At 48.9% G+C, this 14,793-nt stretch overlaps 1 protein-coding gene across 2 annotated transcripts in view; it reads left to right on the plus strand.

Annotated features, from left to right (window-relative positions):
- ACTN4 (actinin alpha 4) overlaps nt 1-14,793 on the plus strand; it is an 81,812-nt gene that overhangs the window by 52,683 nt on the left and 14,336 nt on the right. Inside the window, exons 3-9 of one of the 2 annotated variants that reach the window (XM_075917223.1) lie at nt 1,427-1,546; nt 5,430-5,516; nt 7,010-7,097; nt 7,595-7,673; nt 8,091-8,172; nt 9,707-9,792; nt 14,461-14,553. In XM_075917223.1, the coding sequence (XP_075773338.1) occupies nt 1,427-1,546; nt 5,430-5,516; nt 7,010-7,097; nt 7,595-7,673; nt 8,091-8,172; nt 9,707-9,792; nt 14,461-14,553 (635 nt within the window). Of the gene's footprint in view, nt 1-1,426; nt 1,547-5,429; nt 5,517-7,009; nt 7,098-7,594; nt 7,674-8,090; nt 8,173-9,074; nt 9,161-9,706; nt 9,793-14,460; nt 14,554-14,793 lie in introns of both variants that reach the window. The other variant, XM_075917222.1, reaches the window with a different exon arrangement.

The raw sequence follows: 14,793 nt of genomic DNA on the forward strand, positions 1-14,793 counted from the left end.
AATGTAGGTCACCCACTGTGTCTGTGAATATTTGTATTACTGTAGGGCCTAGGACCCCTTTGCAATGCGCATTGTACGAAGACAGTCTGATTGCTAATGCATAGCTGAGCAAATCGTTCATGTTAGGAGTAACCTTTTCAGCAATCTACAAACAGCTCTTCAGCCCTGGACATCATTGTGAAGGGATGACGACTTCGAGTGCTTACTCATGTCCATTCCACTCTAGGGGTATGTCTAGACTACGTGGCTCTGTCGACGGAGCCATGTAGATGAGTTTACTAGACATAGGAAAATGAAGCAGTGATTTAAATAATCGCTGCTTCATTTACATCAAAATGGCCACAGGCTGGCCAGCATTAGACACCACACCAGGTGCCAGACTTGACTAAGACCCCAGCACCTAAGGGCAAGCAAGTCATGGGACTGCCTCATAGGGCAGTGGAGCATCTGGGGCCCTGGATTGCAGGCATAGGTCCCCTTCACCATGGCCTAGGCCTTTCAGTGGGATCTGTCTCCAGTCAGAAGGCCCAGGTGTGTCTGCCCTGCGCTCAGCCTGTGTGGCATATGACATGGAAGTTGATGCACTCATCCTAGCACCCTCAGTACTGGCAAGCTTCTGGCTAGAGGTTGCCTGGCCCAGGTTCCTCCCTAGGCAAGATTGCTCCCCATCACAGCACTGGCCCCCACTCTCCAGTACCACTTATCAGGCAGGCACTGATCCTTGCTCTTGTCTCACCAGTTGACAACCAGGGTTGGGCAGCAAATTCAAGCCTCCGTGGCTCCTCTGTGCTCCCCAGAAGGGAGCCGAGATCTGAGTTGCACCAGGAGTTCAGCCCCTCGCCGAGGAGAGGCGAGCTCAGTATGGCACCTGCTGGAGTCCGGGGCGTGCCCGTGGTGCCTGCCCGGCTCTGGATGCACCACCTCCAGCACTGCTGGCCCTGGAGTCAGAAGGAGGGTCTGAATTCCGCGTGGGGGAAGCACATCAGGCTCCAAACCTGCAGAACTGCCCCAGAGGGAAGGAGGGCCTGCCTCTTCACTGGTGTGGCCGCTAGGGCTCTGCGCTCAGAGGGTGTTGCTTGTGAACACTGGACTAGAATTGCCACCAGATGTTTGTAACTGCTCTTTGTTACCCATCTCCATCCCATTGCCTGCCCTCCTGCTGTTCTGTGGCAGCAAGAAGGAAGACATAGGGCCAGTGATGCCTCGTGCCAGCGCACAAGCATAGTGCTCTGCGGGGCACCACAGCTGACTATGGATACCACTAAGGCAGAAATCTGCCTGCACGTGAGTGTGCATGCACTTGGAATGGAATGGACTTGGGCCTCACACCTCAAGCCCTCTGCTACAGAAAGGTCTTTCCCATCAGTGATTTTAGCTCTCACATAAGACTGTAAAGGAAAGTGGTAACTCTTCTTTTTCCCTTTAGGAGAGCGATTACCCAAACCAGAGCGAGGGAAAATGAGAGTGCATAAAATCAACAATGTGAACAAAGCTCTAGACTTCATCGCTAGCAAAGGTGTCAAGCTGGTCTCTATAGGAGCTGAAGGTATGTCATTTAGGGTTCTGAATGTATTGACAGCCAGCTTTAATTCTTGACTACGGTAGCATCTCAGTTGCAAACACCCCAGGAATAGAGGTGGTTGTAACTCTGATATATTTGTAACTATGGACAGAACCTTGGGGTGGTTGTTTCAAAGCTTACAACTGAACATTGATTTACAATTTTGAAACTTTATGCTGAAGAAAAATGCTGCTTTTAACCATCTTTATTTAAATGCAACAAGCACAGAAAGTTTCCTTACCTTGTCAGATCTTTTTTAAAGGGGAAGGTGATGTGTTTAGTAGCTTCTGCTAACACAGTACCGTGTTGTATTTGCCTTTTTTTGTCTCTGCTATTGCCTGATTCCGGGCTTCCGGTACCAAATGGTACGTTTGACAAGGCAGTTTCTGACTCTGGGGTTCGTAACTCTGAGGGCCTACTGCATTAGGAGTCCTAAGTCATGCTGTGTAATTGGAAGTGGTATTTCTCTCTACAGAGTGAGGTATTGGATCACTTCAGCCCTCATGCATATGAATGACACCAAATGCATATAATTCAGTCAATAGAAAGCGATAAATTGGCCCAGAGGTGCATTTGAGTGACTGGAGCCTAGCTGCATTCAAACAATAGTTGGTTGCAGTTGCTGTAATTTTGTGAATATACGGGGTTAAATACTGTACCAACTGAACCTCTGTAATCCAGCACCCCGGGACCTGACAGATGCCGAACAAGAGAATTTGCCGGACCGTGGAAGGTCAATGTTGTGTATTAGCATTACCAACACTCCCACTGCTTGCTGGGCTCTTAGAAGGCATTTAGGGGTAAATTAGAGCTAACTAACAGCACAGAACCCTGAACCAGGATGGCCTCTGTAAACACTTAAAGGGGCTGCAGAAAACTTGGCCACACCCATGATAAGTGGACATCAGGCTAATGAAATTCATGCTGGACCACGGATGTTGCTGTATCAGAGATGGCTGGAGTAGAGAGGTTCAGCCTGTAGTAGAACTTGTTCATGTATAAAGGGCAACTTTTATATTCACTGTGCCTATTCCTTGGATGGCAAGAACACCACTTGGACAATAAGAGTTACAGACCAAGTAAAAAGTCTGGGTATCCAGCTCTTTAGCAGCCAAATCACCAGAAGTGCAGTAAATGTCAGTTCTAGCCATCTTGTTAGTCTTTAAAGTGCTACATTGTCCTGCATTTTAGTTCTAGCCTGGGTTCATTCATCTCACCACTGTGGAGTTACAGCTCCCTCTATTGTGAATTAATGGATTCAGACCCCCCCCCCCTCGCCCCAAGAGCAAGTGATCTGTTCTTTTGTTGTATGCGCAAAAACATATTTGGTTAGGAAGGGGACACTTATCTAAGTTGCCAGGCCCACCATGGACAGGGGCTGCTGCTGCCAGGCTGCTGCTCTGACCCCCACTGGTGAACTGGAAAGCATCACGGTTAACCTTTCCTATCCCTAGTATTGGTAACAGCCACAGAAACACCAGAGAAACTGAATCCACCGTGTCTGAGTGCTAAAGGGGTGGGGAAGGAAAACCTCAAGCTTATGGGAGGTGGTGTACAGTAAATTCTAGTGGAATTAGTAGTATCATTGTCTTGGATTGTCTGAGTGTAGTGCAAATAGAATTGGCCCTGTGTGAAGAGTAAATCCTCCTCTCTGTTAGCTATATCCATGGGAAGCCAAGTATGCTCAAGACAGCTTGAAAGCATTTTGAGAGCTTGGAAATTAATACTGAACCTTGGTGACTGTCTGTAAAGCCGTTTGAACAATTAGTTCAAGGCATGATTCTTTCTCCATGGTCAGTCAGATGGCATCATGCTGCTGTTTTTTAAACCAATTGCTGTTAGTGATTGAATCAAAGAATGCATCCAGAAAAGCAAAATATTTGTATTTTGCATTGTTCCAAGTTTCCAGGCCTGGAATTTTTCAGCTTTGCCAAACACATATGCCGACAGCCAACTTGTTATGGTTTAAAAAAACAGAAATCCTGCTCTCAGATTTTCTTCAGTGGTTCTTTATGGTTGGACCCACTCCTAACTCTGGCTGTCCCTAGCTGTCTGTCCAAGACCAGAGGAGCTGCACGGAACTTCGCTCTAGTAAAAATATCCAGCTAGATGGTCCATTCAAATGCTATTAATTGTGAGTTCACCATTTAGACAGATCACACAGGGTTTTTTGGATACTTCCTTAATGAAACTTTATCATAAAGCCTTATAGGTTTTTTACCTGATTTTATAACCTTTGTTCTTCTTTCTGGGGTTCCTAAGGGAGTTTAGATGAGGGAGAAGTACTATATGTTCTCTCACTAATGAAACTGACAGGTTTCAAGTTATTTAAAGATAACTACTTTGCATTCAAAGCAGTTAATTTTTCCTCTCTTCCTTCCTGAAAAGGGTAGTCGAGAAGAGAACTTAAACTGTCTCCTTATTGGTGGCTTCTGTACATGCATGAACACACATCAGTGACAGCGCTCTACTTTAGATTGTCCACGCTACTACATTTTTAAACATGTGTTTTCTCTTGCTATTTTTGTTGGAGTTGAGTGTGGGAGAATACATTTGGTTAAATGTATCCCTCCAGGAGCAGTAAGATTAGACATGAATATTTTATTAGCATGTTTGAACCTGTTGTGCTTCGGGATATTAGCAAGCCGCTGAGTGATGGGGGTTTGGGGAGAGCTTCCCTTGGAGCAAGAAACCTCTGCTTCCTCCCTCCCTCTAAAGCATCTGGCACTGGCAGCCATTCCTGGATAGGGTTCTGGGCTAATCTGTTGTGGCAGTTTGTTTCCCCAGGAGTACAAGCTGCAACAACTCTTCATAGAACCTGTCCTTGCTCACAGAACCACAACCTGGTGCTAGGACTTGTGACACTCTCACTGTTGCTTAGGCACCCGAGGGTATTGCTAGGATGTCACTTGGCACTAGGCTACCACACAAAGCCGGTTTGACATAATCAGGTATCATGGCTCACACTGAGGTTCCATCTCTAAATATAATACATGGTGTGTTTTTTTCTTTCTCTCGACTGTACCTGAAAACACTGCTTGTCCCAGCTATGCCACATTGCAATCCGAGGTGCAGGGGTGAGCTTTCTGAGACAAGCATCAGTTTTCCCTCCGAGCTCTCCTAGACATCAGCTCTTGCTGTGACCATTCTACAACCCTCTTGATACCTACATGGAATCCTTGAAGGGGTTACAGCCGGTCTGCGAGTTGCAAATGGTTGACTTACGACCGTTCACAGTTACAACTGAAGCTGTCGTAAATGGCGGACCCCGAGTTACAAACGCGATCCACGCTTACAGACAGCGTGGTCGCGTGTAACTCTATAGGGTCCGACTTACGAACAAACCAAGTTACAACCAATTGTTTGGTCCGTAACCGGTTCATAACTCGGAGAGAGGCTGTATTTGGTTTGGAAGAGGCTTTAGCTAGCGCAACTGTGAATGCTGGCCTTGTTACCTGTGCTCCTCTGTCAAGTATCAGAAGAAATCTTTGGCTTCTCCTTACTGCTCCTTATTTGCCCGCCAGAGTAGAGTCTTCAGGTGTGAGCTCTAACTTTGAATGAAAAGATTAGCCTCCACATGTCCTTCATAGAAGCGTTGTCCCTCTGTCCCCTCTAGAATAAATGTAAACTGGTGAAAGACACGCCAGAGTCCAAAAGCAAGAAACTCTTTCTAGATGCAGTTGGCTTACTATTTGGCTTTCAGCTGAACCCTAGACAAACACTGGGTGTTAATGGCTCTTTACTGTAGTGCCACTTGAAATAGTTTGCCTAGCTTGCTTGCTCCCGGATGTTCTTGTCTGCATTTAGAAAATGAACTTTTCCTGAATCCCTGGTGAGTTTTAATGTCAATGTTCTTCTCTTTCCTCAGAGATTGTAGATGGCAATGCGAAGATGACATTGGGTATGATCTGGACAATTATCCTTCGATTTGCCATTCAGGACATTTCTGTGGAAGGTAAGATCCAGACTTCTGCAAGCGGTGTCCTAACTCTTTGCTTTGCTCTTCTGCACATTACAGGCATCTGTGTAACTACGGCACAAAGCATGTGCGATGCAGAAAATAAAACTGGTGCAGTGAATTGATGCAGTTTTATGGTCATTCTGTTCAGTTCATGCAGCTGCAAGTCACGTTTCCTATGCACGCTTCTTTTGCTTTGGTATCTTTCACTAAATCACGTGCTGTGCCATCATCTTAACTCAGGCTTCTGCTTCACTTGCTCTGTTGCTAAATGGCTACTGTCTTCCCTTTGCTGACCCAGATTGATAACAGAAGGAAGATGAGCTTCTCCTGACTCTGCACACCAACTGGAGAATGCCCTTCCTAGAACAGAACTTAAGAACGGCCATACTGGGTCAGACCAAAGGTCCATCTAGCCCTGTATCCTGTCTGCCAACAGTGGCCAGAGCCAGGTGCCCCAGAGGGGGTGGCCCAAAGACAGTGATCGAGCAATTTGTCTCCTGCCATCCTTCTCCAGCCTTTGACAAACAGAGGCCAGGGACACCATTCCTTACCCCCTGGCTAATAGCCTTTTATGGACCTAACCTCCATGAATGTATCTAGCTCTTTTTTAAACTGTTATAGTCCTAGCCTTCACAGCCTCCTCTGGCAAGGAGTTCCACAGGTTGGCTGTGTGAAGAACTTTCTTGTTTTAGTTTTAAACCTTCTACCCATTAATTTCATTTGGTGTCCTCTAGTTCTTATATTATGGGAACAAGTAAATAACTTTTCTTTATTCACCCTCTCCACACCACTCAATTTTATATACCTCTATCATATCCTCCCTCAGTCTCCTCTTTTCTTTTTTCTAAAATGAAAAGTCCCGGTCTCTTTACCCTATCCACATATAGGACCCGTTCTAAACCCCTAATCATTTTAGTTGCTCTTTTCTGAATCTTTTCTAATGCCAAAATATCTTTTTTTGAGGTGAGACGACCACATCTGTACACCGTATTCAAGATGTCGGCGTACTATAGTTTTATTATAGGGGCAGTAAGATAGTCTTTGTCTTATTTTCTATCCCTTTTTTTAATAATTCCTAGCATCCTATTTGCTTTTTTTGACTGCCGTTGGAGCTAGAGCTCTAAATTCCCGGTTAATCAGTTAAGAAGCTAAACGTGAGATTAAACTAACGTTTAACTGGTTAACTGACTAGCGGAGGTGTGTCTCCTCGGGGACCAGTTAACTGTTACCTAGTAAGCGTCACCAGGTAAGGTTACCCATTCACATCCCTAGTTGGAGACAGCTCTGGTAGAAAATGGTGACACATAACCTTTAATTTGAATGGCAGTGCTTGGCTTGTGACTTGAACACAGGGTCCAGGTTGCATCCTTTGCTGTCTGGATAGCCTGCCATCTATTGCACTCTTGTCTCATGTTCTTGGATTAAATCTCTGCCAGGAGAGAGACGCTCCTGGACATCGTCTCTTAATTGCCCTGTGCCTCTTGCAGAGACCTCTGCCAAGGAAGGCTTGCTGCTGTGGTGCCAGAGGAAGACCGCGCCCTACAAAAATGTCAACGTACAAAATTTTCACATCAGGTAACTGCTTGCCATGCCTCCTCTTAGTGAGTGTTCACCTGTCTGCTCCTTTCCACGCTTCAGAAAGAGCACTCCATGTTGGCAGGCAGCGCCGCGGGTCTTAGACAGCAAGAAATAGCCCATTCCCTGAGCCTCTGAGACATTCCCATGAAATATTCAACGGGCCTGCCACTAGGAGAGTGGTGCTTTTAGCGCTACTTGGCTGGAACAACCCCCAAATTCATGCATGTTTTTGCCCTTGCTAAATCTGCAATTCCAGCCATTACTGCTGCTTATCTGGGTTGCTGTTCTCAGGGGTGGAAAAACCTGCAAGGCCCAGTCTAAAGGAAGCCCATAGTTAACTTGGTGTAGTACTCGAGCCTGCTATCTTGAGAGACATTAAAGCAAGGGGAATGGGACAAAAATGCATTGGAGTCGCCAGTGTGTCCTGGGGATCATGGTGTGTCATGTGTGGTACAGAGCTTGTGCATCAGCACCATCTCTGATCTTTTCTGCAGCTGGAAGGATGGTCTTGCGTTCAACGCCCTGATCCACAGACACAGGCCAGAGCTCATTGAATACGACAAGCTCAGAAAGGTACGTCTCTGCAGCGGCTGTTTTCTCTCCACAGAAGCCAAGTTCTGTGCTCCTGGGCGTGTCCCAAGGAAGCACGTCCCACTTAACCGCTCATGCCCCCATTGTAGGTGTAGGCTGTGACTTTCGGTGCTAGAAGGGACGATTTGGAAAAACCCTTCCTTTCACCTGACTGCTGCGTTTGGTGAGACAGGAGTTGGAGTCTGGCAGGGAATGGTCGGCTCATGGGAGAGGGTAATTAAGGAACCTTTGGATCTGCGGTGGGAAAGATCAGCCGTGAATGCTACAGCAAGTCTGCCTTCCAAAGGAAAGGGAGGGAGGTTAGACCGCCTGCTGAGCCGACCATCTGTTAGGAGGAATTTTGAGTGACCTGGGTTCATAACACCCTCACGCCACTTCTCCCAACTTTCCTTTTCCCAGGATGACCCTGTGACAAATCTGAACAACGCCTTCGAGGTGGCTGAGAAATACCTCGACATCCCCAAGATGTTGGACGCAGAGGGTAAGCTCTCCAAGCACTCCCGCCATTGCTGCAGCCCAGGCCCACGAGCAACCTGCTCGTCAAGGCAAAAAGAAAGGGCATTTCTCCGTTGCTGGATCCCTTCGGACTGGGAATCCGCTGGTCTGGTCTGACGGGGCAACCGGTCTGACTTGTCTTGAAAAGCGGCCTTCCCTACAGCATTCACACATCCACCCTTTATATGGCTCGGCTTGGAGCTGAGAGGTCACGGCACTGATCATGCCGCTTTGAGGCTGGTAGATGTTGTGTGGAAAACACTTCAAACCTAAAGCACTGGACTGGAAGAAAACACTTGTCACGTGTCCTGCTCAGATCCCTTTAAGCCAGACTCTGTTTCCCAGCAGGAGCTGGCTGCCCGCTGAGACCTTGGCCTTGCCCAGCTCTGCATTCACCTTTGGGAATGTAATGCTCACGGAAGCCAGTGACCTTTCCTGGCAGGGGCCATGGTGTGTACGGAACCAGAAGTGAGGCCGGAATTGAGGAACTGTGTATTGGTTACTTGGGTCAAAGTGCCCCCCAGTTCCTGTTTTGTGCAGTGCTAATTTCACTGCATGCTGTGGCCAACATTCCCTTTGTAAAAGATTAGCAGAAACTGTAACAGCTGCTCGGCCTGAGGATGAATTCAGTACCAACAGCTGCAAACGAACTCAGTCCTGGTAGACAGGCTTATCTTCCCCACCCTGAGGTCTAGCCAGGACACTCTCCATGTCCTCGGCTGCCCCTCCAGATACTCTGGCACTTCTTTTGTAGAGAGCTGTTTTCTCTGCAGGACTCCAGAATGAAGAGCGGGTTTGATTGGCACGCAGGGTGTGCCTTTGCCATCAAGCTGGACTCTGAAACCAGGCTCTCCCCAGGAGGGCATTAACATTATTGTTTGCTTGCAGACATTGTCAGCACAGCTCGCCCTGATGAGAAGGCCATCATGACCTATGTATCCAGCTTCTACCATGCCTTTTCTGGCGCGCAGAAGGTACCCAAGGGAGCTGTGTCCGTCCCACTGTAACTCTTCGAACTGCAGCATCCTACGCTGACCCAGTTTTTCTTGCAGATGGCAGTGGTCTCTTGCTGACTGGAAAGCAAACCTCAGCTAGCTCATACATGCGCTGGGTGCTGGCCAGCTCCTGTGGTTCCAGCTATTATGCAACACTAGAGGGACCAGCACGCTCATCCCTGTGGAGTAGGGGACTGGGCCAGGTCTTTAGTGTAGCAATAACCAGTAGGTCGACAAAGAGCTGTGTGAAGTGGAATGCCAAGCAGCTAGCCAGGCTTTCAAAGCAAGGGCTGCGAGAGGATAGAGCTAGTCTTTGGAGAGACCTGCACTGCTAGGGGCAGGAACGCTGAACTGAGTGGAAAGGATTTAAAGCCGCAGAACAGCCCATGTGGCTGAGTCACACTCCAGCTTAGGTTTGGATTCCAGTCTGAAGCAAGCGCTTGTTCCCCTTCAGCTGCATGCCAGAGGGGCTGGGAGATTCCCACGCTGAGCTCTTCATTCTCTCCTCCCTTTCTTTCTGCGCAGATATTGTAGGCACTCTCAGGCCCGATGAAAAGGCCATCATGACATACGTTTCCTGCTTCTACCATGCTTTCTCGGGGGCTCAGAAGGTGAGCTTTTGGCAGGTGGAGTTGCTTCTGCTTCTACGCATGTCTTGTCTGGTTCAGCTGCCACTAATCTTGTACACTAAGCAACTCTCTGGGGCTTGTTACACTGGCATTAAGGGCTTATGAGGAATGTGAAGAGTGAAAGCAGGGTCGGAATGATCATTTGAGATCGGTGGAGGAGCAGTAATGAAGCCCTGGGCAATGATAAAATCCAGGGTGGTTTGTATGTTGTATGTAGCCCTACCCCTACCCACGGGTCACTACTTCCAGCAGCTGGGAGGGAGAAAAAGGTTTTAACTGGGTTTTTTTCACTGATCTCCAAACGCTGGTGTTAAATGTAAGGTCTTCTCAGCGACTTTTTACAGTACTGGAGAGTAAGCAAGCAGTGTACTGGCTTACGTTCCAACAAGCCACAGTTACAGTCCCCTGACTGAGGCTCATTCACCATGCTTCATGCAAAGATGTCAAAACTCAAACTGCTGTCCCAAATGAAATTAAAAAGGAATCCAGCTGGGGATGTGCGGAAGAGGGTTCGTTAAGTTCCCAAATAACAGCCCCCGTGGCTGTCAGGGTGCAGGGGGATAGCTGACAGAGTGCTCGGCTGAAATTAGCATGCAGGTATTTACGATCACACTGGGAATTTGGCTCACAGGCATAATGAGCACAAATCTGGGTGACTCCGTTGACTTAATCAAATTTGATTCTGCATTAGGCTTTTCATTTCCCATGAAAATGCCATGTCTATGCACAAGGCATTGCGCTCAGGTCATTGGCATGTCGAGTAGCGGCAGCACTGAAATCATTTGAAAGCCTTGGTGAGGACAGTTTAACCTCGTCTCTGTCCTGTTTGCTTTCTCGTCCCCTTCCCAAGCTCTGTCTCGTGCAGTTACAGTTCTTATTCAGAGCCCTTAGCACTGCTCTTAGGCACTGCAGCAAAAGTAGCACCAAATGATATTGCCATCAGCAATCTCTATAGAAGCTTTCTTAGCCCCTTTTTATCTCGGGGAGCGTTTGTTTCTTTAGTAGTGGAAATGATCACCAGGAAGCTTAGGTCTGGAGTTCTGTCAGCGAGGCATTGCTTAAGCAATGCACAAGCAAACTACACACTCCGCTCCTGACAGTGCCCAAATCCAGAATAGGCTAGCCGCCTGTTCCCTCTGCGTTGTTGGGGAAAGGACAGGTGTTCTCTGAAACCAGTGTGACTCTTCGTGTTGAAAACTGATTGGGAAGAATTTCCTACAGCGGTAGCTAGATACTGCCCCTAGATAATGACATTTTGATACCATACCACAAGTGCTAAGTCCCATTTTCAAAAGTGCCTGGGTTTTGAGGCCCCCAAAAGCCCATTAACCGTCATTGAGACAAAGCCCATTTTGGAAATGGGTCTTGTGCTCCCTTACCTTACATTCTAGCATTGCCCTGACTCACTGGTCTGTGGGAGCGAGCCATTCCACCTCTGGCTCTCAGAACGAGGCACCTCTGCTAACAGCAGATCTACCAGGGTTACTCTTACCAGCATTCTGCTCGCTAAAATCTGAAGCTAGATTGCAAGCAGGAATTGCTGTGCTGCTTCCATTCTTCACGCTGTTCTTAAGCTGTGGTTTTCCCTTCCTTCCTTGCCTTACCGCACAAAATGGTTGTAGCTGGTAGAGCGAAAATCCAGGTCAGCTGGACTGGAAGTGTTTGTGTAGCTGCTGCGGTGTGGGAGGCTGAGAGGCATCTTGAATTGCTGATTCACTTTAAATGCCATTTTAGCGCTAACTGCAATTCAGGAGAGAAATGAGCCGTTTGGCTGCCTTGCTGCAGACCGAGTTGATGTGACCTGCTTTGATTTTGAGAGAGCTGTTGAGTAAACTCCTTGGGGTAGGGCTCATGATTGCCCTACAGGAGCCAGCCCCACTGAGACCTTCTGATGAGACTGAACCAAGTTTCGCTGTAGTGGCTGTTACTTGTCATCCTGTTATTGGTGCATCGCTGAAACTGACCTCAGTGGCTGAGGCCCGAGTCTAGATGAAGTGCCTGGCCATTACAGCCATATAAAATGGTCCTGCTCTAGTTTGGTAGTATGTCCTCCCGGCTTTTCACTGTTGGGAATGTGCAGTACGGCGGCACAGACTGCTCAGGCAGAACTAGAAGCATTCCATTTCAAACGTGAGGCACCAGGAGTGCTTGGACCAAAGAGGAGGAGTAGCTTCCGTTATTGCTTGTATTGTGCTAGGCACTCTGCAAACACAGCACCCACGCTCAGCTGTGCCCCGAAGACTTTCCAGTCTGAGACAACGGGTGACCAGACAGATGGTGGAGTTACCGTGTTAGTCAAGGGGGTGAGCAGTGGTCAGAGCACGCTAAAGAGCCTGATTGTTCATGTGTTTTGTAGGCATCACGACTACTCTGACATGCCTTCGGGCTTTGAATGGCCATTCCCCTTGTCAGGAACGGAGTTGCCCAAGCTAGCAGATATTGGCCTAATCTGTAGTACAGTCTAGGGCAGAGCCGGGGAGCTTGCCAGGGCTGCTGGCTGCGAAGTTGTGAAGCCGTTGACTCTGCTTGCAGCAGAACGTTGGGAGTGCCCAATCCGTAAATTACCTCAGCCCCAAGCACGTCGTGTTTTACGGTTCAGAGATTCTAAGGCCAGAAGGAGCCACTGAGGCCATCTCGTCTGACCTGGCCTTAGAGCATCCCCAAAACAACCCCCAGTGCAGAACTAGGCTCCTGGCCCTGCCAGCTGCTCCCCGGCTGCATTAAGCTAGTCGGCACAGTCTGTTCGGCTCCAAGCTGTGATCATTAAAGATCAGGATCATATCAGGAAAGCGAAAACCTTGTATTGGCTGGGTGCATTAACCTTGTTTGCTAGCCAGTGTGTGAAACCACCCGCATGTCAGACTTATCCCATCTGGCCTGAAATTCTTCTCTTCCATTCTGAACTCCAGTGCATTAGCTAGCACTTCTCACAGGCGCTCCCTGGGCGGGTGTAACGTGTGAAATTCTGGCCTGGCCCAGCGTGTTTTATTGTTCTTTGTCTGACCCTAATCTTTGGGAGCACAGCTGGCATGTTCTCTGCATCAGCTGGGCTTTATTAGCTTCTCGCATGTGGTGGTTTTTCCAGTGCGCTTGTGTGTGTGCCGTGCTCTCAAATTCCAGGCCCAGGTCGGAGGTGGCAACTGATGTGTGCTGCATTGTGAGCATGTCTAATTGGTTTACGTGGTGCCCTGCAGTGTGCGGAACAGAGGACTGCTTAGACTCCAGACTGCTTATCTCATGCTCTGTTGCTAAAGGGATTCAAACTTCTGATGTCTAGTCTTTTTGGCAACTCGTTTCCCCAGCTGTTTTCCTCTCCCCATCCTCCTATAGACCCTCTTCACTATTTCTGTTGATGTCTGGCTTTCAACTCCTCTTCTTGGACTCTTTCTGTGCTGCCTACAAGGTACTTGATCTCTTGATTTTCCTTCTTTGCATCCATGTGTCCCATTCTCCTACATAAAACACAGGGATTTCATCTTTCCCCACCTGCCTGGCAAAAGGAAGATGTGTGTATCGTACTAAAGACTGCAGTAAAATTTAAGTCAAGGAACGGGCTTGTCCTCCCTGACACAGAGAAATGATTAATAAACGTGGCTACTTCTGGCCTCAGTGCTGTAATTCTGGGACGACCGTAATCCAAAATGCAACTGCTGAAAGCCACGGGACACTACCCAGGCAGTGCCTTGACAAATACCCAATTCTGCAGCCCAATCCTGTGTTCATTGCGCACTGGGAGTCTGAGGGTGCTGAATACGGAGTGCGGGACACCAAATGGAGGGGTTCTGGCCCTACCACAAACATGCTAACTTGGCAAAATTCTAGTTCACAAATTCTGTTAGCCCGTCCAGTTAACGGTCCATGTGCGAATGCAGCATTCTGGGCTTGTATCACTGGCAGCTGCAACTGACTACATGCCCCATTCTCGCTGGGCGTGGTGCCCAGGGAAGCTGTGGGTGTCAGGGGGCTGAGGAGAGGATCTGGGAGCAGCAGTGGGAAGATGACACACCAGCAGCTTGTTCGTAATTGCTGCAGGCTGGCTCTGAAGTCTTGCAGTGATGAGCACATGCCCATTACTGCAGCTAGCAAGCTGTGCTTTCACAAGATCCTGGGGAGACGCCTTAGACACAGGCACATGAGGCGTAGTCATGAGCACTAGGGCTTATACCGGCTTTGTCCCAGAGCTGGGTGCCACACGGCGCTCAGGCCAAATGTTCTCCCAAGGCCATTGAGCTATCACCTGCTGTGCTGAGCTTGCAAGCCTGAGCTCCCAAGCACGGCGGGAGGCTCCCTGCTTGGCGGAAGCCTCAGCCACCGGAGGGAAGAGAGAGCTGGTGCTGGCAGAGCACACCTGGGCAGCTCCATACCCTCACCCCTGCTGTCTGGGCAGTGCCGCCGGGCCTGGCAGCCTCCCTGCTGGACGAGTTACACTGTCGTGTGTCGCACACAGGGCATCATCTGGCCGATGAAGCCGGGGAGTAAATCGTCCACGTGGCATGGCAAGCGCTCGTTAGCGCGGTCAGGCAGTCCCTCTGACGGGCCTGGCTGCCTGTCCTCTGTGTGAGGGCTGGGCAGATGTAACCTGACTGCTGGCTTGTCCTGGCTGCTCTGCTGCAAATGAGCCTAAAATCTCCCCTCCCTGTCTCCTCCCAGGCTGAGACAGCAGCCAACCGGATTTGCAAAGTGCTGGCGGTGAACCAGGAGAACGAGCACCTGATGGAGGACTATGAGAGACTGGCCTCTGACGTGAGTCCCCTGGCTTCTGGTCCCCTCCCTGTGTGCTGGAGGCTGCTGGGTCCTGGCGGGTTGTTGCTGAGGATGGAGTAGCTTTGGGATGAGAGACCAGGCGTGTTGCTAGCTGGGGAGGCGTGTCTCCACGGGATGCTGTCAGGTTGTGCCGTCCCTGGCATGACAGCAACTTTCCCCCTTTAAAAACCAATGATGAGGGGGAGATGGCTGCTGCTCCCCACGCTCCTTTTACTCAGC

This window comes from Pelodiscus sinensis, unplaced genomic scaffold (assembly GCF_049634645.1).
Source record: "Pelodiscus sinensis isolate JC-2024 unplaced genomic scaffold, ASM4963464v1 ctg62, whole genome shotgun sequence".
NCBI classification, from domain to species: Eukaryota; Metazoa; Chordata; order Testudines; family Trionychidae; genus Pelodiscus; species Pelodiscus sinensis.